The following is a 23,122-nucleotide window of genomic DNA, read 5'->3' as shown; positions in this document are numbered from 1 at the left end:
ACGAGACGGCGAGGCTCCAGTTACAGCAGTGCAAGTAAACAAACAATAAATATAAGAAGAGTAAGAAAATAAATATACACTTTAGGACTCGGGGTAAAGGGAGCAATAACAATTTAAAATTTACAGTTTGATGATTTAAAGTCTCACACACACCCATCGAAAGGGGAGGGGCCGGCTGCTTCCAAATAGAGCACATTTCATTTATAATGTTGTAAATCCAAGCCCATTATGTGTTCATGATTTGAATCCTGGGTTGTGTGAAATCTCAGAAATGCACCCTAGACAAAGTGAATCTGTGAACTAAGGTGTAGGTGTGTTAGGTTATGTTGTGGTGATCCTTGGGTTGGGGGATGGGTGTTCATACTGGAGTGCAAAATTAAAACCAATGGAAGATGGACAAGAAAAGTTCAAAGCTATCAGGTCCTCAGTTTAGAAAAAAGAGAAAACAAGAGGAGGAGAAACGAGCAAAAGATACAGGTAAGCAGATGTCTGATTGGACAATGGCAGGTCATCCTGAAACAATCAGAATCAGAATACTTTATTAATCCCTAAGGAAATTATGTGAGTTACAGTTGCTCCAAGAAGAAATGGTAAAAATAGCAACAGTAACAGACTAAACTCCAAACAATACATTATGTTACAGATTTTAATATTAATTAGTCATTGTCAATTGTTGATTTGTCCTGTTCTCATTGTATGACGAATTATGATGGCTGTTTGGTAGCCATTTGCATACTATGCATACTCTCTCTCTCTTCATATGTGTGTGTGTGTGTGTGTGTACAACAGTTTTATGTTAATGTACAATCCTTAATATGTTTTGTGTGTGGCAGAGGGAGTGTTCGAACACGCCAGAGGGAGTGTTTGCCCAGGGCGCCAAACTGGCTAGGACCGCCACTGGTTACAATAACTTGTACTGCGTGCTAGCTAGCATGACGGAGTTTCTATACATTGGGTGGGTGCTATGATGTTACTGATAGTGCACTATTAGACGGAATCGTCCCGTATTCAGAGAAAATATTGCGCGTTTCGTATTGAGCTGAAAAGAAACACAGTTTGTCCCGAACTTCAGCTAGAATGAAAAAGAGACAAAGCTGGAGTTATTCTGTCTTTGCTGCACAGCTCTTTCTTCTTCTCTCATTCTCTCCCCTCCCTCTCCTGTTGCTACTTCAATCATGAAACTGATCAATGATCAGCTGATCGGCTTTTCTCTCTCGTTTGTTTATCGCCCACTTTGCGCCTGAAAGAGGAAACCAGCGGATGTCGCGCTAAACAACAGCAGCACGTTTAAGCTTGATCAGCTGTTGTTAGAATTTATTTAATATTACGGTAATTTCTAGTATCAGCTGATGTTTGCTGGAGCCACAGCTGTAAAAGCTGCTGGTCATGATGTCGGTTTGGTTATCTGAGGAGAGGGAAACATGAAGATGAAACCAGGAGATGTCCTTATTGAATCATCAGAGCTGAACAGGTGATGGAGAAACAGGTTTACCTTTTAGGTGACATGAATGAGTTGAAGGGGAGTTATGAACTGTTTCTGAGAGACAAATAACCCCAGGATCCTTTTCTAAGTAGCTGACAGCTGGTAACTGTGCAGGGGCAGGCCTAGCAATGTTTTGCCAGGGGGGCCAGGTAGGGCATTAACAGGGAAAGGGGGGCACAAAGAAATACTTTTCTTTCTTATTCTCATTTAAAATGTCTCGCTTTTAACAAATAATTATCTGAATCTTACAACAAACGTTTTCATCTGATGTAAAAAGTATAGAAATCATACATATACCAACAAGACTGTACATCACTGTCACAACAGCGTTTGTTTTCATTCAAAGGCTTTATGGCTTTAATACCTGGGGGGCCGGTCTCTTGTCAAAATGCCCGTGCCGATTTTTTGTTCCAGTCCAGCCCTGGGCACGACACGCAGTGAGTTTATCTGAGAAGGTGCATTAAAAAATAAATGGCCGGGCCATCACTACCTGGCAAGTTTAACTGTCTTCAGAACATTGCAGAGGCCTTATTGACTCTGGCTCTCCAGATCTGTGTGAGAAGATTTTCTCTCACATGACTGTCCTCAGGTAGCCGTCTGAACGCTGGACACTCGGAGACCTGTATCTCTGAGTGGGAGACCAGAGATCACATTAAAATGTGTATCTCTGTATTAACAGACATGCCATATTGGCCCAGTTTATTTTTCTATTCATTGTTGTGAGGAGACAGTCAATAGCATTTGCATTTTCTGTTGTACAGTTCATTTGCTGATATGGAGTTCTTGTTATGGATCAAATGTCTTTTTTTTTTTGTTTCAAAATATCTGATAACTATTCACTGATAGCTGCCAACATCTGCGAACAAATGTAATTCTATAAAGTTGTTCTATATAGTGTTTAACTGTTAATATAGAGCGTTATTAAATTTATTGCTAATGCAATCATATGGAAGATTGACTTCTGAGGAAATTTTAGATGGCACTCATCAACCAAAAGGTTGCCTACCCCTGCTCTACTACCACGTTCGCAGAGAACAGGAACCTGACGTATAAGGGGCTTAAAATAAACATCTTCCCAGATTTCCCTCCCTCTGTTGTCAAGCGCAGAGCCACATTTGCAAATGTGAGAGGAATGCTACATGGGATGCCCGGCGTCGGGCACGGACTGGTATACTCTGCAAAGCTGTTAGTGACCCATGGTGATGTGAGGAAAACTTTTACCGATCCCAAAGAGGCCCTCGACTACGCAGAGAAGCACCTTTCCCATCCACCTTAAAATGTATTAAAAGCACAGATATATCTATATCTATAACATTGACACAGGACTGTGTTTTTTCTTTTCTATTTATATCCCACTTAAATGTGAATACGGAGCGTTTATTACTATTGACGAGCTGTCAGTTAGAAGGTAAGAGTTACTAGGTTAACAGAGGTTAGCAGTAACAGTACGGGGAAGTATATTGTGTTGTTCTTTATTTGATTTTACTTTACTTTTTGATTGTTATTTTACCTGTTGTGAGTGCTTCCCGTAGTTCTCTTTTCTCACGCCGCTGCTTGTTTACCCTTGTATATGCGGCCAGAGTTCACACCCATGTTTACTGATTTAAATCTGTTTTTAAATCTGTTTCTGCTGTCTCCCCTGCCCATTCAAAAGTCTACATATGATGGCAATGTGGTAATACATAGCACCATACGTATTCTTAAGCAGATTAAACTACACTTTAATTTGAAGTCTCTATCCCCCATTGCACCCATTGTAGGGAATCCATGTTTTAAACTGTCTATTCTAGACAATACATTTAGACTTTGGAAACAGGTAGGACTTTGCACAATCAGTAATCTATACTGGGAGGGTGTCTTTGCCTCTTTCAAGCAGCTACAAGAGATATACAAGCTATCAGGGAGAGACTTTTTAAGATACCTGCAGATAAAGGACTAATAATATTTCCTGACATAGTCTCTTATTTATCCAGGTAAAAATCTCATTTCCAAGAGAGAATTGGCATCATGGCAACATTAGGTTGCAACATGTACAGGGCTTCGAGAGTCTCAACATTTCCGGTCTCGAAAAGTGTCTCCAACTTTCACCTTGTAGTGAGAAATTTATCTCTGGCACCTATCAGAATCTAATGTCAATAAGCCCTGTGACCTCATCCTTTATCAAATCTAAATGGGAAGAAGAATAAGGGATCACAATCACAGACATTCAATGGGAAGAAGGTTTACAAAATATCCATAAATGCTCCTATAATGCAAGACACTGCTTGATTCAGTTTAAAACTTTACATCGTCTACACTTTTCAAGAGAAAGGTTAAATAAAATATACCCTGAGGTCTCTCCTATCTGTAAGAAATGCTCCCTAGCTGAAGATACGTTAAGCCACAGTTTTGTTTTTTGTCCCAAGGTAAAAAAAATATTGGGCCGACATCTTTGATTTAATCTCTCAAATTCTTCATGTGCAGTTGAACCCTGATCCACTAATAACTATTCTGGGCGTATTTGATGATACTGTGGGAATAGTCCTTGCAAAGTGGTGTTTTATATCCTATTGTATTGTTATTGCAAAGAAACTACAACAAGTTATAACAAGCAGTTATAGTTTCTTGTCTTCTCATTAGGACAAGCTAGCTGGACAGCTGGGACCGGGGTTGTGGGTGTGTGGGAGGGTATTGTACCATGTTATGTTATGCTACATTTTGTTATGCTATGTGATGTTAATGTACAAAAGTAGAGCAACTATCTGATGCTCTAAATTCCACTGTCATACAAACATGTGAATTGCTCAATAAATATATCTTGAAAGAATTAAAACAATAACTAATATTATTAAATAAGACCAAAATGCTTGGGTCATAATGTATTAAAAGCCAGGCCATAAAAATGTGTCTTTAGAAGTGATTTAAATTGATCAAGTGCTTGTGCAGATCGAATATTTATTCCAAAGTCTGAGACCTGCCACAGAGAAGGCTCTATCACCACGAGATGTGAGTTTAGCCCGAGGGATATATAGCATTAATCTTGAACTGGACCTCATGTTTTTTTCTGGAGCATAAACAGACAGGAGCTCAGACAGATACCGAGGTAAAAAGAAAACTGTTGCCTCACAAACTGCTTGTCAGATTAACTTTTACCCTGAGCACATCAGCAGAATTACCCACACTTTATAACAGCAAAACAATAGCAGGATGAACTAACGAAGCACAAAATCTTAATATGAAAACTAAATATAAAAACATAATAATAAAAAACATTGGGTGGGGGCTGGGGGGTTAAACTACAAATCAATTGATAGATAACTTAGGTCTGCCCTAAAGTGTACCCTACTTTATCTCCCTTCTGGACTATCCAGTGGGCTAAAATCTACAAAGTAAACATGAATTTGATGAGACTTGAAAATATGAATTGTTTACTATAACCAAAGATTTCTGCAGTCAGTCTCAACCTGCTGGCCTGCTTTTTAGAAAGAATGCAGGTCAAAGAAACAGGCATGGGCTTCACATTTTGACCTGAAAGCTGTTTCCTTGTTTAGTCAATTCTATATGTATCAAAACCCAAAATAAACAAATATTTAGAAGGTCATATTGATTGTAAAAAATTGAGGCGGATATCAACAGCAATCCCTACTTTTTAAAAAAATTACATTTCTAGTTTTTACAGTGCTATCTTTGCACATTTTTGCATGAAATTTGGGATTTAACTGATCTGATCGTTGCATTATGTTTTCAATATTACAAACTTTTTATACACATGAGCAAAGCATGAATGATCTATCAGTTAACAGACGAATATAGATTTACCAATGTTGTAGCTACAGCAGTGTCCATAACCTTAAGACCATGCTGTATAACTGACATCACTGACTCTTGGTCTCAGTAACCAGCAGCTTTGCCTTTTTTCCTTTCATCAGACCATGCAGAGATACAGCTGCCCGCCTTTTCCACAGCGTTAACTGTGTTGTAGAATTTTGCTATTTTATGTCCCAGAGCTTCAAGACCATCAACTACATCCTGCAGGGCAAAGAGGAGAGAGACTCAGATGGAACAAGAGAAGTAGAACTTATTAATTTATCATTTAAATACATTGAATAAATTACCTTTTCAAGCTTGGGTTCAGGTTTTACTTCACTTTTAGAGTCTACAAGAACAACAGGCGTAATAATTGCCTCCTTAAGGCTCTTTCCAAACCAAAGGTGGTTCATGAGCGCCTTGGAGAGAAAAAAAAATGAGATGAGAAAGTGATGATTACAGGATAAATTAGGGTGAAGAATCTTGTTGCTATGATGCAAGCTTTAACAGCAAAGACCAGCATCAGTCCACATCAATTTATTTTATTTAATATGTAACGGCACCTTTGTGTGTACCATGCATACATACCGAGGCCACAGCCGGTGGAATCGTTTCAGAACCAGACCCTCCAATCACCAGCGTCTTCGACGGAGACTTCAGCACAGATGGGGCCATATTGGAGGGAGGCCGCTCCCCTGAGAAATACAACTGTGGCATGAATAAGGCACGGCGGGACCACGGAGCGACGTTCAGAGCCAACTTTATTAGATTCACATCACACCACACCACACCAACCCCTGAGTCCCCGTGTTTTAACACGGCGGGCGTGATTGCGGATGCCGTGCAGGTGCGTCCGCACGGCCCCGCAGACCACGCCCCACCACAACAACAAAGACCTTGAATGACAAAACTAGAAAACAGAAATCAGTCTGTACACACATATCTGTGCATAAATCATTTACACAAATGTTTCATACACGAATCAGTGACTGTATTTTCATGCAGTATTTTCATACCTGAATTTTTTATACTCTACAACAGGGGTGTCAAACTCCCGGCCTCAAGGGCCGGTGTCCTGCAGGTTTTAGATAAGACTCTGGGAGAACACACCTGAATCAAATGATTAGTTCATTACCAGGCTTCTGGAGAACTCCAAGACATGTTGGCTGTATCCCAATTCAGGGTCTGCAGCCTTAAAGTACGCATTTCAAGGCCGATTATGTTAAAGTGAATTGTTAAATGTTTGTCATTTTTATGCTTACCATTTCTACATTGTTTTAACTCTGTGATGAAAGAAATTATTTCTTCCCCCTCCCCAGATTCTCGAGGTTCTGGGTGGGGGCTGTAGTGTTTTATCACAGGCACATCCTTGTGAAGGTCTGTTTGATGTTGGTAAACTTCCTCCCCTTTGTATGGCTTCACTTTGTTATCTAGGGTGAACCATGAATTGGGTGTGGGGGAGACTACCCTCTTTATGACCAAGGATGTTGCTCCTGCTTTTATGCTTTTATGACCCTTTTTGGTCAGCAGGAGAACACACACATACAGTGCCTTGTCTTTGTAACCAAGGGGGGTTATGAGGGGAGGTGTTTGTAAACTATTGTTTATTGTGTGAACGTTTTCAATAAAAGGCAGCGAGAGGAGGCCATCATCGGGGTCACTCGTAAGGAGATTCGAAGTGCGTTTCTGAGATACCGACGAGGCCTCCCTTGCAAGTAAATCGATTGATCGCTGTTGCCTTGTTTTTCTTTCACGGGAATAAGTCCTGGATACAGCAGGGTCTGAGTTTAGACCCAACAGATTACGTCACAGCGACGCGACGAAGGCTGTCCCAATTCAAAGGCTGCTCGAAATGCTGCCCTCAAATGCGTCCTTCATTTCCCTGAATTTTAAGGATGTAGCAGTGTAGACTTCGTGGCCCAACATATCCCATAATGCATAGCATGGCGGTGGGTGTCGATAATTTTGCCAAAAAAAAAAAAAAACGGCGGATGAGGGGCGCCCGAAGAGTAAACTTTAAGTAAGTACTGAATATTATGTCACTTATTTATGTGCAAATGTTTAATAACGAAGAACATTAAACATTACTGTTGGCCACATGTCGGCAAAGTTATGTGACATTAGTGACGTTTGTGCTAACTTGGTTTTAAAGCCTTTACTTTAAAATATACGCCGTTCAATAGCTGAGCTTAATCTTACGGAGAATGATCAAAGCTCATGTAGAAACAAACAAACAAATGAACAAAAGATTTTCTCCTTTATTTCTGTCAAACAAAGCTGTATGAAACGTTTCCAGCTGTTAGTATCATGGTTGCTAGGCAACCTGGGCAGCGCGACAGAGGCTAGACCGTCCCATTTCACAAGCCTCGCACTTCCGGCCTCAGCGGTCTTTGATTACGCGGCCCTTGTGGACCGTTAAGGCTGCGTACTTTAAGGCTGCAGACCCTGAATTGGGATACAGCCGCTGAGGAGGTAATTTATCTGTGTTTGATCAAGGACACATGTAAAATCTGCAGGACACTGGCCCTCAAAGCCTGGAGTTCGACACCTGTGCTCTACAAACAAGTTTAGAATTGCATCCGCCCATGCTTATCAACAAATGATGAAAGTGCACACACAACAAGTGAGTTATCTCTACTGAATCTGTATCAAACTAAAGTGAAATGTCTTTCAAAGTGCAGCTATTACTGAGACTCTGTCAGTGTGTTAGATTAATGTTTGAATGATGCTATGTCCAAACTGAATTATACAGAACCTTGAACACACTTGAATCAATATTATAGATCTATATATAGATTCATCCATCGATTATCTTCAGCTTATCCTTCTCAGGGTTGCAGGGGTGGTGGAGCCAATCCTAGCTACCATAGGGCGAGAGGCAGGGTAAACCGAGGTCAGGTCGCTAGCCGGATGCAGCGCTAACACAGAGAGACACTCGCATTCACACCTATGGGCAATTTAGATTCACCAATTAGCCTAACCCTACTAACTGCATGTCTTTGGACTGTGGGAGGATGCTGCAGTACCCAGAGAGAACTCACACAAACATGGGGAGAACATGCAAGCTCCACACAAGTGGGATCAAACTCAGGGCCTTCTTGCTATAAGGCAGGGGTGTCAAACTCAAATACACAGTGGGCCAAAATTCAAAACTGGAACAAAGTCGCGGGCTAACATTAATATTTATTGAAATATATTTATTCCTCCAGATATAAGAATGAATCTTTTCTTATGGACTCAAACACGTTTTGCTGAAAAACTGAATATGGAACAAGCAAAGCTTAATACTAAACAATATATCTATTAGCTGTATAATACCAGTAGGCCAGCTCTAATAGTAATTTGGTATGGCTTTGCGGGCCAAATGTAATTAGGCTCCGGGCCAAATTTGGCCCGCGGGCCAGAGTTTGACACCTATGCTATAAGGCAACACCGTGCCAGTGTGCTGTCCTCTATATAATTTTAAATGAATATAAATATCCATATACCGTCAAATCACAATGGTACATTTATATTATAAGGTTAACCCACTTCAGTAGAGAGAAACCCCCAACAATAAGAAGAGCCCCTTATGAGCAAGTACTTGGTGACAGTGTGAAGGAAAAACTTCACACAACAACACGTTGACATGGAAACAGATTTTACTACAGCAGTAGTAAAACTGTGCCTGTTCTTGAACATTCAAACATTTTAGCAGGCTATGGTATTAAACAGAAAATGCAATTTTAGTCCAAATTTACATGATGTGTTTCAGTTTGGCAAAACATCGTGGAAATGATCAACAAGTTTAGTTTTTCCATGATCAACAAAATATGATGCGTCACAATGAATTATGAAATGCCATTTTCTCCTCTCATTTCCTCAATGGCACTATTTTGCCATTATTAGAAATTACTTAAAGAAATATGTCCTGTCAGGAAAATAATTTCAGGAAAAAAATTTAACTCTTTGTGGTATTAGTTTTGAAATAATCCACCTTCCTCGTCTAATTACTTGTATTTCATAAATAATAAATGTAAAAAGCATCCTACTGATCTCTTACCAGGAGAGACGCTATCAGCTCTACCACAGAAGTCAGACAGCTGGTTGTTGAGAATGATTCCAGTGCTTGGAGAGAGGACCCTGGAGCCGAATCTGTAAACAAAAAAACTAAATTAACTACAAAGCCAAGACACTCTTTGTAGTATAGAAATAGTCTAAAAATAAGTTCCTCCATAATCTCTTAAATCTTCAGTTTCAAGAAAGAAAAATATCTGATAGCTGGTTTCTAGCAGTGAAACAGAATGATGCAGGTACTGACTCATCGTTGATGCTGCTGGTGACAGACACAGCAGATCCATCTTCAGCCAGCACAGATACATGTGTGGTGCCGATGCTGTCCAGATACAAGTTGATGCCAGGATCACGAGTCTTGTCGCTGCTGATCAAGCTTCGTTTGCTGTCTGCAAAGCTATCCTGTGTCAGTTTCTTTGCCATCTGTGTGAAATACAGAGAATTAATAAAATGAATTAATGAAACTAAATAAATATGCACATTACAGAAAATACATTGCTGTCAAGAAATTTATAAAATTGGAGCCAAATGTTAACAGAATTTTGATCATTGATCCATCACTGATGTAAGATGAATGAATGAATGAATACTAGAGGTTATAATATTGGTTAGTGATCAAGCTCAACATATGACTGCCAAAGATAGAGTCTCTGAAATTCAGTCATCTGTGTGAACTACAGAGTATCTGAAAACATCACATTACACAAAATTATACTTATATTTAAATACTAAGATAATAATAACAATAATATATACATACTAAATTAAAGACAAATATTAAGCCAATTTAGGTTTATGTGCTTTTAAAACTTGTATTTATATGTATATGTTTTAAAAGCTACATCACTGCTCAGAATGATGCTGAAATGAAAATGCTGAGACTCAAAGAAATTCTTACAGCACTCTACTGGTTTTCTACACCCTTAGTGCTTCTATAAGAACTTTAATTGTAAGTAGCAGCCAGGTACTGATAATCAAATGCCCCTGATTGATCATTAACAAAGGTGAACACTTCTGTAAAAGCACTTTGTTAACACAAAGTCACAATCTCACCCCAGCAAATTAACCCAAAGTCCAACTGTGCAAAACTCAGAGATATTACAAAAAAACCTCAACTCATTATCAGTGTGCATAAACTGACTGTGGTGGGGTGTAGTTTGTGGATGAGCTGCAGGCAAGGGGCGGTTTGTTTTGTGTTTTGTGATGTGGTATTGTTACTTTTAATTGTTTAGTCACTTAAATAGAATCATTCTTTATGCAACAAAGCAGGTGCAAATCTGTAGGATTTTGAGATACTTACTTCATCTGAGCTGAAGTTTGGATCGCTGATATTTGTCTTTAATTCATTGGCAAATTTTAAAGCTTCAATATAACGGTGATAAAACAAAATCTTTTCATCAGTCGTCTTAGGTTCTGATTCCATTTTGTATCCTGAAAATATAAAAAAAAAATTATTTTTTGGATTGAAAACATCAATTCTTAGTGTATCACATTTGTAAAGATTGATAAGGATCATTTTCCTATATGAATCAAACTCTACATGCTAGAAGCAACAATCAGGAACCTTTCATGATGTTGAGGATGAGGCTGAGGATGGCTCCTCCTGCAGGGGGCGGAGGGAAGTACAGCTTATACTCTCCCAAAGAAATATTCCACGCATCAGTCACTTTAGCTTCATACAATTCCAAGTCCTTCCGTGTGAGGTTTCCTCCTGAGCAAGAACAGTGAAACAAATGATTCTGCTGAGTACAAATGAACACAATGAATTTCATAATCAAGAGTTTGAATGGATCGAGACAGATCACAGTGTAGCCTGTGAGGGATCATGTTACAGTTTTCCAAAACCAATAGATTTTTGTAATTTGTAATTAGATCATTGTGCCTGGCAGACATAGAAAACGGTCAGAAAGAGAGCAGGATGAAACCCGTCTGATAATACCTTCATTCTGTATGTCACTGGTTAAATTCTTTGCTATTGTTCCGTTGTAAAACACATCTGGTCCCTCGTTTGCGATCATCTCCAAAGTGTCAGCCAGTTTCTCAAATTTCACAGTATCACCGGTCTTAAGCAGGTTCCCATTTTTATCTAAATATAACTTCCTGAAAGACAAAGACAGCGAAATAAAGCTGAAACATTCATTGTTTGCTCTTTGTATTTTTGAAATCACATTGTGGGTGTTTTTCATACCGTAGTGACGTATTATTAATGCGTGGGATGTGTTGACCTTGGTAGTAAGGAATAGGGAATCCTTCTCTGGCTAATTTGATGGTCGGCTGAAAGAGGTCGGCCCACGGCAACTTCCCATAAAGCCGGTGTGCTGCTTCATAACCTCGAATTTCCCCAGGAACCCCAATCCATTTGCTACCTGGTTAGATAGATAATGGGTAGTCAGTGCTGGAAAGTCCCACATACATTTGCTCGTGTTTTGATTAAACTGTAAGGTCCTGACCTTTAAATCTGAGATGATGTCTGTTATAATTTGGTGCTTTGTAAATACTCTATTCTATTCTGCTCCATTTCAGAGGGAAATGTGTGTGTTTGTAACTGATTATGTTAGAGATAACATTTTGCATCTTACAGTTATTTTAAGTTTATTTCACTATATTTACACTATTTCTGGCTCAAAGAAGCATTTAGCATATCTTATATTTACTTTTCTTACTGTTTATGCAGCCTGTGTGCAGGAGTGTAGCACAGAACTCTGGGCCCCATAAATAAATAGTGTCTGTAGCCCCCTTTCTTTTCTTGATTCATCTTTCTCACACATATTCTAATGTCTAATTTCTTTATTTTTTAATGTCTGCCACAAGTGAACTGCTCCAACTACTCCCAGTTCTTATTGCTGTCCATCCCATACTCAAATGCTGTCAAAAGACGCTTCTTAACAGAGACTATGCTGATTCTACATATGGATCCACAGCTTCCCTTCAAAGTCAACACACTATAGACAATCAGGGAGTAATGCATGAAGGTCATTTGTACTCTGCTGACAGCAACATAAGGGACAGGGACATGTGCATCCACAGCAGCCTGTGTCTCTGGCCCCACTTTAGCATCTCACAACATTTCCAGCTTCACCTCCACAGACAGATAATCTGCCAGGGAACGAGTGGAGATTAGCCAAATTAGAAACAATGACTGATAAAGATGGACTTGTGAGGAGAGTTAAGATTTGTCCTGGGGAGGAATTAACATTAATTGAAGACCAGAAAATGGGAAAGATGGGACAGCATTCTGGCAAGCTGTCTATTGTTGAACAGCCCATTCAGTAACTGATCTTGCTCTTAGAAGCTGTTTAATGCGACGATTATATCTATATCTGGCCACAACCAGGCTCTACCACAGGTCGACTGGGTCTACCTTTTTTTTCCCTGTTAGTCAGCATGTTATCCTCAGTAGCCTTTTTTCCTTTATTGATTTTATTGACAGCTTTTTGTCTACATGAGGTGCAGGAACAGTCTGCAGAACAAGGGAAATCATACTTCTTACTCCTCTCAAAGGGAACAAGGTGGGATTTTACATCTTTTAGAAGCTTCTCAAATGTGATCATCAGCAGAGATCTCATTCCATCTGATTTAACTGATTTATTTATTCCATATCACTGGTTTATTTCCCAATTCTCTCACCACCCAAAGAGATTGAGCTGTAAGAGAAATCAGTCTGTTAAACTACAAAAAAAATCTGTGAAAAGAAAATGTTTTTGTTCTTCTGCTTCTTTTATCTGGAAATACAACCTAATCCTGGTCCAGATTGCAAATGCTTGAGTACTCCTTGTGATTTTAAAGCTTGAACGGGTCTTGGTATCACTCATTTAAATGTCAGAAGTCTTCTTCCCAAACTTGATTTCATGAAAATTTGGATGAAAGAGTTATATACTGATATTCTTACATTATCAGCAAAGTGGCTTACAAAATCGGTTACTGACAAAGACATTGCAATAACGCGCTATAATCTTTTCCGTTGCGACCGCACCAGAAAGGGTGGCGGTGTTGCAATTTACGTAAAAAACAAATTCCATGTTACTGTCCAATCATCAGTATCTGTTTGTAAACAGTTTGAACTTCTTGCCCTCAAGCTCTAACTTTTGAAGGGCTATTTTATTACCATTGTGGGCTGTTATAGACCCCCCTCAGCTAGTAGTGAGGCTTTAGTTTCACTTAGTGAAAAACGATCTACTTTAGATTTTAATGAAATTGTGCTGGCTGGAGATTTCAACTGGGACTGGTTGTCTTAGGGTTAGGGTTAATTAATCTAAACTCGCTTTGTGAAACCGAAAACCCAGAGTTTTCGTTAACTCAGGGTATACTTACTCAGAGTTTGCACTAAACCGGCTTCCTGAAATAGGGCCCAGGGCTCGTCGGGGGAGCTACTTAGGAGAATGTTGGAGCTCCCACTGGCGTGGGATCATTGAGTTATCGTACCAAGTTAGTGTGTGTCAGTATATGTCAGTGCTGTTCGTATATACCTGCCGAGGGTTAGTGTTGACGGCTGCTTCTATGGTTTCCCTGCAGGAGGAAGAGTGGTCCAGAAAGGCAGCACGCACGGGGTGTGCGGAAACACAACAGCAGGGAGCACGAACACAGACGTCGGAGGGAAGCATGCACACGGGGTTCAAGGGAGCAACGGGGAGTTATTGTGTTTACAGCTTTTCACTGTAAATAAAGAGCACTGTTTGCATCGCAGAGTCTGCGTTTTGGGTCCTCCTTTCCCCACATCCCCACGGTCTGCCAGCCAGACCATGACATCAGCTCTCCAGTCTACTCAAAAAAAGGGATGCCAGAAAAACCAAATCTGAAGCGGACTGGCTGATTTTTAGACAGCTCAGAAACCGTTCAACTTCCTTAATTTAAAAGGCCAAATCAGAATTCTATCTTTCAAAAACTACTAAACATCTGAACGATCCTAAGAAATTCTGGAAAATAATAAAATCTTCTTATGGAGACATAACTACAAATGAGATGCCAGCCTTTGTCGTAAAAGACTCCTGCACCTTAATGGAGAAATGTGATATTCTAAACTGCTTTAATGAGCTTTTTCATTCTTCAGGATCTCTATTTGAATCTTTATATCCAGATTTAAAACAGCTTAATCAACAGGAGGCTCTCTCTGCAACCACTCAAACTGAATCTTTGGTCCAACCCTTCAGTTTTTCTCCACTAAATGTTTTTGAGGTCCACAGGGCTTTAAATCTGTTGGATCTAAATAAATCTGCAGGACCAGATCAACTTGATCCTTATTGTCTTAAGTTGGCTGCAGATTTTATAGCAGAACCACTAACTTACATTTTTAATCTTAGCCTCTCGAAAGTGAGATCCCTATAATACAGAAATCTGCCTGTGTTCTCCCTTTGCTGAAAAGAGGTGATCCTTCAGATGTTAATAACTACAGGCCCATATCTAAATTGTGTGTTCTAGCAAAAGTTCTAGATTCAGAGTTTAGCTGTTCATTAGTGAACAACTGAAAGACTTTTTTGACAAAAATTCAGTTCTTTCCAACATCAGTCAGGATTCAGAAAACAACACAGCACACTAACTGCTGCTATTTAAGTGGTTAATGACATCATTGATTCAATGGACTGCAAACTTCCTCTTTTCTCCCAGTATCCAAGTATCCAATGAAGTTCCACAGGGCTCCATATCAGAGCCATTGTTCTTTTCTCTTTACATAAACAACCTTTGTGATAATTTGTCAAATGCTGCATTTCATCTTTATGCAGATGATACAATTATCTCTTGTTCATCTCCTTCACCAACCCTGCAATTTCTGCAGTCTGCCTTTGATGTTTTTCAGTCCCATTTAACCCAACTTAAGTTGGTGTTAAATCGATAGAAATACAAGTTCGTGTTATCCTCAAATGGCAAAGAGTTGTTAGCTACATCTCCTAAGATTACAACAATTCAAGGAACTGAAATTGAAATGGTCACATCTTACAAGTATCTAGGGATCATTATAAATCAGAATTTGTCATTTAAAACTCAAATTCAAAGGCTTGTGTCGAAGTTAAAACTAAAACTAAGTTTCTTTTTTAGAAATCAATCCTGTTTCTCCCTCCAAATGAGAAAACACTTGATTCATGCAACTTCTTTACCTTTAATGGATTTTGGTGACCTGCTTTTTATTTTTTAATGCACCTGCTCACTACCTAAAGAGGTTGGATACTGTGTACCATTGTGCTTTACTTTTTATTACTGGTTATGGAAATTGTGTACATCATTGTTCTTTGTATGCTGCTGCTAAATGTCCATCTTTCCATATTTGTAGACTCTCCCATTGGTTGATGTTTATCTATAAACCTCTCCTTGGGCTGGTTCCATCTTATTTATGTGTTTATATGTGTAAAAACCACAACCAATACAGCCTTCATTCGCACAATATCATACAATTGATTGGCCCAAAAATCAGAACAGAATTGGAGAAAAAGGCTTTTAAATACGCTGCCCCTGCTTCCTGGAATAATCTGCAGGAGGAACTGAAATGATCAGAATTGGTTACCTTGGGGGAGTTTAAGTCTGTCTTAAAGGAACGAGAGAATAACTCTTTTACTCAGTGTCATTGTATTTAATGTCGCTCTTAATTAGATCTGTTATTGTATATTTCTCACATGTTTGTACGGGATATTGTATTTTTTTAAATGTTATATACTTATGTGGTACGTCTATTTTGACTTTTGTTGCCATGATGTCATGGCTCTCTTGGAAATGAAATTTTTAATCTCAATGAGATTTTTTACCTGGATAAAATAAAAGACTAATACTGTATGAAGACCTTATGTGTGGACATTCTCTGCAGACTCGATTAGAGTCTATTAGAGTTGGCTGTACCACAGTCACCTTTCATTATTCTCTGGGCTGCAATTGCTTATTAATCCTTTTTTGTCTTTTAACAAATGCATTTAATAAAGGCATTTTAATATTGGAAATTCCCCTAGGTGGCGGTGTTGCATTTTAAACATAAACATGTTGAATGGGCCAAAGCTCATTCAACAAGGACTGAGGCAAAGTGGAGAACTGTTCTAATGTCAGACAAATCAAATTTTTTTTTAGAAAATGTGGATCCTGCATTCTCTCTCCCTCCTGCTCTGTTCCTGTGCTACTGCCAGTGTAACTACCGCCCCTCCCCCCTCATCCCAGCGCAAAGCTCAAATGCGGAATGAAGCAAAAAAAAAGTGCAAGAGGGAGAGAGGGTGAGAGAAAGAAAAAGGTGGCCATGTCATTATGTCATTAGTTCTTCTTCTTTTATACCCTTTCTTGCCAGCCACGCTGTGGAGTACTTGGACTCGTGTGATGGAGCATTGTCCTGCATGAAAATCATGTTTTTCTTGAAGGATGCAGACTTCTTCCTGTACCACTGCTTGAAGAAGGTGTCTTCCAGAAACTGGCAGTAGGACTGGGAGGCTCGCGATAAGGAGCCGGCTTGCGTCGTTCACGTCAAAGACCCGGCTCTAAGAGCCATTTCGTTCACAACTGACACATCACTAAGGCACACACAAATTCTTTTTACACATACAAATCCTGATTTACAAGTACAAAATATTTATGACCACAATTTGAGCCCATATGTTCGCAGTTCTTGGAGATTTTTTAGCGTATACCAAGGGTATAGTTCTTCCATGTGACATTATCAGTGCACACCTGCCACGGAGAACCTCTGAGGGCAAGTGCTCTTTCAGCCTGCACGTCTGCCCATTTGCGGTCCTCACTTCTCTCCGAGTCCATCGGTGAGGAGTGTTGCATCTGGTCCAGCAGCATACTCACAGTATATATGGGCTGCTGCTGCTGCAGAGGTGTGCTGGCCTCTGAGCGCTCTGTCTGTGTGTAGCTGGAGCAGAGCTGGAACAGCTTCTCTCTGGTTTCCTGAGGGGGGGGATGCTCCATGTCATTCAGGACTAGCTGGATCAGGTGAGGTGTGCTGATGCAGGGGGCATCCAGACATGCAGAGAGAAGCTGCTGCCACCTCAGCTTGATGCGGTCGATGAAAATCCTGTCCTTCATTCTGGCTTTCTTCTGCAACCTTGTCTCAAAATGATATTCAAATTTGTTGTTGTTGCAGAGGAAGACTTCTGAAATCCATGCAGAAATATAGAAACACCTGTGACCGTTGGGCTCTTTGCTGAGCAGCTTCAGTTCCACAAAGAGCTTCTCCAGGAAGAGGTGAATGAAAGACGAAGAGTTAAGCATCTTTAGCAGGGGCAGCCAAAAGCGCAGGAAGGTTTGTGGGACTCTGGGCTCAGTGGGACTGGCACTGTCAGATGTTGCACAGCCTAATGCTTCCAGCTGCTCCATGGTAGGAACAAGAAAACCGTCTTCCAGCAGCACATCAATCAACAGCTCCCTGGACCCCAGTGCAAACTGCTTGATCTCACCCAGCAACGAACTCATGTCTGCTAAGGGGGCCTGCCACAAGCTCTTCCCCTTGTCTTCAGGAGACCCATCATCAAAAGCTTGGTACTGGTCCTTCTGAAAAGAGATCAGCAGCTCCCGAGCGTTTCTGCAGGCATCCACTTCTTTCTGCCTGGCAACGAGCTGCTCATCGGGGCCTCCTCCAAGCTGTCTGGACCAAAACTCCTGCTGGAGCCACTCCAGGGCCACCTTACATCCCTTTCGGCACCATTTCAAAGAAGGAAGAGTCCCATGCATGATTTCGTGCCTCAGATCCACCACCCACTCGGGGATGTTCAAGTTTCCAGCCAGTTGCCTCAGCGGCCGGGCCTTTCTCCCCTGCTGGCGATCCGTGATAAGATTAACAAATCTTACCAGGGCCGTCCCGTACATCAGGGTCAAGTCATCTCCGGTAAGCTGTCCGGACCGGTCCCGCACCTGGCAGCGCACGAGGTCTGCTGTGCAGTCCACGGCCACGGGAAAACTATTAGCGTACCTGGCCCTCCAAGCCGATATCCTCTCTAACGCAAACCTCTGCAGAGAGGAGTCCATCGAGTAAAGGTAGTCCCGAACCTGATCCCACTCCGCTTTGTTAAGCCAGGCTACCACATGGCGTGTTTTCTCAGAGCCCTTTTTATTCATTGTGCGCGCTCCGGACCTCACGCTCAATCTCTCACTCACCGGGAAAAGCCGCTCGCCTCACGCAGAGACCACTCGCAGATTTATATGACAGAGGACCGCGTTCAGAGCTTCGAGTTTTACAGTTGCTTGTCGCACAGCAACCAGGAAATGACGCTAACGTTTTCTTCGGCTTCGTTTGTGGCTGACGTTCACCCTGCGGGCACGCTGACGCCACCTGCTGGATTGGAGGATGGAGCGATGGTTCTACAGAGCGCTTATTTACATGATGCTGGTCATAAACGAGCTTTCTTTGGCTATGGTCAATGGCGTGTCCAGCGGGGTGGCCTGGGGGGGCACAGGCCACCCCCCCCAACCAGACTGGCCACCCCAGGTGCCACCCCAAAGGCAAAACAATAAAATTCAATCAAATATCAAATGTCCGATTATGTTTTCACGGTGACGCTCAGATATCCGAGTGTAAGTGAATGCAGCATCGGCTTCTGCGCTATGTGCATCACGTTAGCAAAGGTAGGAGAGCCAAGCACGAAAGACGTCACTGCAGGAAACAATTTTTCGGTGAAAGAAAATGAGGACAGAATAAATGTCCCGGTAAGTAATATTAAGTTTGTTGAGTTTAGTAAACTTCGGCGAAATTAGAATACCAAGGAAAAAATAACACTTAAAGAATTATTGCAGCCGTGGAATATTTCAGACAGTATGCTACAGAGGGGAGCTAACATAAGAGTTATGAGTTATAAGATGTAATCTAAGTCGTAACATTGCTGTATGGAGCTGCAGATTTGGTTGCAGGTTAACATAGCTGGACTGGCCATCGGGCTTATTTGACTTATTTTTTATTTTTTTTGTAACGGCATGAACAATGAGAGGTGGTGGATTGGCCAGATGCAGGTCGATGTGTAGAAATAACTCCGTTGTTTGGTGGTGGCTATGGCGGGGCTTCCACAGAGGCAGCAGGTGGATGAGGGAAGGGGAGGCAGGAGGAGAGCCCCGAGGCAGCCGCCAGTCCGAGTGTCAGGTGAACTGAACTTCAGGTAAGAAGTTATGACCTGCAGTCTATCTGGGTCAGATATGAACTAAGTTTAGGTGGAGTTTATTTTCGTTGTGCTGACTTTTTACTGTCAGTTGCAATAACTCATACTGCGTTCTAGCCAGCTTGGAGTTTTTATACAGCTGTTCGGTTGCTATGATGTTACTGATAGTGAACTTTATTTTATTCATAAGGTTAGTTAGTAGAGTTGCCAACGGCTCCTTAAAAAAATGGAATGGTCCCTCAATCAGAGAAAATATTACACGTTTCGTATTGAGCTGAGAAGAGACGCAGTTTGTCCCGAACTTCAGCTAGAATGGAAAAAGACACAAAGCTGGATTTATTCTGTCTTTACGCTGCACAGCTGCCTCTTCTCTCATCCTCCCTCTCCTGTTGCTACTTCAATCATGAAACTGATCGATGATCAGCTGATCGGCTTTTCTCTCTTGTTTGTTTATCGCCCACTTTGCGCCAGAAAGACGAAACCAGCAGATGTCGCGCTAAACAACAGCAGCACGTTTAAGCTTGATCGGCTGTTGTTAGAATTTATTTAATATTAATTTCTAGTATCAGCTGATGTTTGCTGGAGCCACAGCTGTAAAGCTGCTGGTCATGATGTCGGTTTGGATATCTGGTGAGAGGGAAACGTGAAGACCACCCACCAGGATCCTTTTTTATGTAGCTGACAGCTGGTAACTGTGCAGGGGCGGGTCTAGCAAAGTTTTGCCAGGGGGCCAGGTAGGGCATTAACAGGGAAAGGGGGCACAAAGAAATACTTTTCTTTCCTATTCTCATTTAAAATATCTAGCTTTTATTAAATAATTATCTAAATCTTACAACCAAAGTTTTTATCTGACGTAAAATGTATAGAAATCATACATATACCAAAAAGACTGTACATCACTGTCACAACAGGGTTTGTTTTCATTCAAAGGCTTTATGGCTTTAATACCTGGTGGGTCGGTCTGTAGTCAAAATGCCCGATTTTCTGTCCCAGTCCAGCCCTGCAGGTTATACTGGCAGTGTCACCATGCCAGCTGAATGTATTTCATCATCAGCCAGTGTTGTTCTTTATCAATATTACCAAAGTTTACCATAAGGCAGCATAGAAAGTATTTACTTGCTTTCAGGTTTTATTCAAATATTAGTCTTTTCAGTTGTTTCTCCACTTTTTTCCTGTTTCAAAATCAAACACCAGTTTGTGAGAAGATTATCTTCTTTTTTTAACAGGCAGAGAAAGTTTTGCATTGGAATGGCTAATTTGTCAATTGTTTGCTACAAATGTTCGTATTTTAATATTCAAAAATGTTTTTGCCCAAAACATATGTGCAGTATATGTCAGTAAAAATACTATGCAAATATTGCTGTCCTTGAATGCTGAGTAAACACTGACAAAGCACTGATTGTATCTCTTGTACTTTATCAACGCAGTATCTAAAAACTTTGCACCGTAGTGGTTAAAATCTCATTCTAATAAGAGTTAAAAGTGCATTTGGTTATTAGGTTTATAGGATTATTGAATTATGGTTAAGGGTTGGTAGAATTTTTTTTTAAAAACATTATCTGCCAATTAAATCTGCCACCCTTCTCCAAATCTGTGCCCGTACCTGGCCCCCCCAACAAAAATTTTCTAGACACGCCACTGTACCTGTGTAGTTGGTGCACTGTCCCACAACATCACTCATGCTCAAGATTTACACAGGGCCAGATACCTACATTCAAGCTACCTTCTCGTAACAGCACAGTGATACAGAATTTTAGGATTTGTTTTAATAATGCACAAAAGTATTACAACTTAACTCTTAAAAATGTTAATCAAGAAACTGGGTTTTATGACGTGCAGCATGTCATAGCACGTAAAGCACGTGCAGTGCTTTAATTTGCTTCTCTTGCTATCTATGCATTTTTTCTCAGTAGCCGATTTCTGATACCTTCACAGGTGTTGAATAAACAAATGTTTGACCCTCACACAGAGCGGCTGTGCACGTCAAATAATGAGAAGTGCCACAACTTCCAATGTGTTAATAATGGACTGGATTTATATAGCGCTTTTCAAGGCACCCAAAGCGCTTTACAATGCCACTATTCAGTCACTGGTGAAGGCAACTACGGTTGTAGCCACAGCTGCCCTGGGGCAGACTGACAGAAGCGAGGCTGCCATATCGCGCCATCACCAGTAGGCGGTAGGGTAAAGTGTCTTGCCCAAGGACACAACGACCAGGACAGAGAGCCCAGGGATCGAACCGGCAACCTTCCGGTTACAGATGTGCTTCCCAACTCCCTGAGCCACAGTTGCCCTCAACTTCACTTGCAGCACAGGTGGTGGACTTTAAAGAAGGGTAACAAGATTGAATACACGGTTGTGCAACAATGCTGATGAAGTGAAGAAGCTTCTCGGATGAGAGGTGAAACGTCTTCAAGCAACTTAAAGAAGTCCAGACGCTTTTCTTTACAAGCTCCTTTGACTACGATGACCTGAATGACTGAGAACCTTCACAGACAACAATGCTGATTCTGTAGTTTATTGTATGACACCGTTATGTTTCCTTTACATGAACTGTGGGCAGTAGTAGCACTGATGTTGGTCGCTATGGTATTTGTAACTGTGGGTGTTCCTGTAGGGCTACGCGTGAGAATTCACAAATGTGCTGTTGCAACTTCCTCAAAAGCTGCAGTTGCTGCAGCCTCTGAGAAATGCTCACAGATTGATAGGTATGTTATGGAGCCTCGCAAGGCACATTGAAGAAAAAAAATTTGAACATGTATTTTGCGAGATGAAGATAGTGCTCAGTGGAAGGGGAAACACTCGTGGCTAGGTGTACTTTGATCTGGTGGTCTTTGTTGCATTCATTAACAACCAGCTGCAGTACTCTGTACAGCTTTACAGGTATTGATGGAAGCATGATAAATGCAAAGAAAAAAACTCTCAAGATCTTGCGAAACATTTGTGGGATCTTGCAAAAGTAAGTTTTGACAGAATTTGTTCTGTTTAGTGTGGTGCACAATAGCAATTTTCTAAGATCACACTTTAGCAATAAATTGACTTTGTGAAGTCCTTTATCATTCTTATTGTCATGGGCATATCCTATTATCTTTTTTCTATACATTAGATTTTATTTGTTGTCCCGTATACCAATTTGTCATTCTTTGTGAAATGCAGATGCATAAAACAGTTCTATGCAAAACATGCATGCTACTTTCATGCTGCACATTCTACAACAAACACTTATTTTGTCGTGAATAAAACTTATAACTAAAAAATTAAAAAACAACCCTCTTAAGGTAAGGAAATCACAAAAAGTTTAATCTATGCCTCTGGACATACATATTGTCAGTGGAAGAAACTCATCCATCCTCCTGACCCGCTTCTTGAAGATGGGAATCACCACCTCGGTCCGCCAATCCAGAGGTACCCCTAATCTCCATGCAACATTGTAGAAACGTGTCAACCAGGACAGCCCTATAACATCCAGAGCCTTCAGTTACTCAGGGCAAACCTTTTCCACCCCAAGGAGTTGTAGTTTATTACAATAAAAACAGTCAAAACAGCACTGGTCAGAAGGCAACAAGAATTAAAATATTACAATATAAAAATAAATGCTAAAAATAAAATTCTAGAAAGAATTCATGATGCACGAGAATGTGTGAGAATACAGATGGGGACCTCTGCCAGGCGCTCCAAGTGCACCCTCACGTTTAGGCACCCCAGATCTGTCCAACATCCTTTCCTACGACCTGATCCAACGCACCAC

General features: G+C 40.8%; 2 protein-coding genes across 2 annotated transcripts; both read right to left on the bottom strand.

Moving 5' to 3' along the window:
* Window positions 1–4,132: 4,132 nt before the first annotated feature.
* On the bottom strand, window positions 4,133–12,888 carry LOC146696156 (glutathione hydrolase 5 proenzyme-like). The gene is made up of 10 exons (XM_085474045.1): window positions 12,813–12,888; window positions 11,511–11,688; window positions 11,262–11,422; window positions 10,887–11,033; window positions 10,623–10,753; window positions 9,570–9,745; window positions 9,312–9,403; window positions 5,858–5,964; window positions 5,578–5,688; window positions 4,133–5,491 (listed from the first exon to the last, which is right to left on the bottom strand). Exons 1-10 carry the CDS (start codon window positions 12,886–12,888, stop codon window positions 5,354–5,356), a joined length of 1,317 nt encoding a protein of 438 aa, XP_085330171.1. The 3' UTR covers window positions 4,133–5,353.
* Window positions 12,889–16,903: 4,015 nt separating this feature from the next.
* LOC146696155 (ribosomal biogenesis protein LAS1L-like) lies at window positions 16,904–18,542 on the bottom strand. The gene has a single exon (XM_085474044.1). It carries the CDS (start codon window positions 18,341–18,343, stop codon window positions 16,904–16,906), a length of 1,440 nt encoding a protein of 479 aa, XP_085330170.1. The 5' UTR covers window positions 18,344–18,542.
* Window positions 18,543–23,122: the final 4,580 nt, after the last annotated feature.

The sequence above is a fragment of the Copadichromis virginalis genome, linkage group LG12 (genome assembly GCF_057382275.1).
Source record: "Copadichromis virginalis isolate Kocher_CV1m ecotype Utaka linkage group LG12, C_Virginalis_male_GT1.1, whole genome shotgun sequence".
NCBI lineage: Eukaryota > Metazoa > Chordata > Actinopteri > Cichliformes > Cichlidae > Copadichromis > Copadichromis virginalis.
Note: the sequence above shows the minus strand (reverse complement) of the source record. Positions and strands in the feature narration are given on the sequence as shown.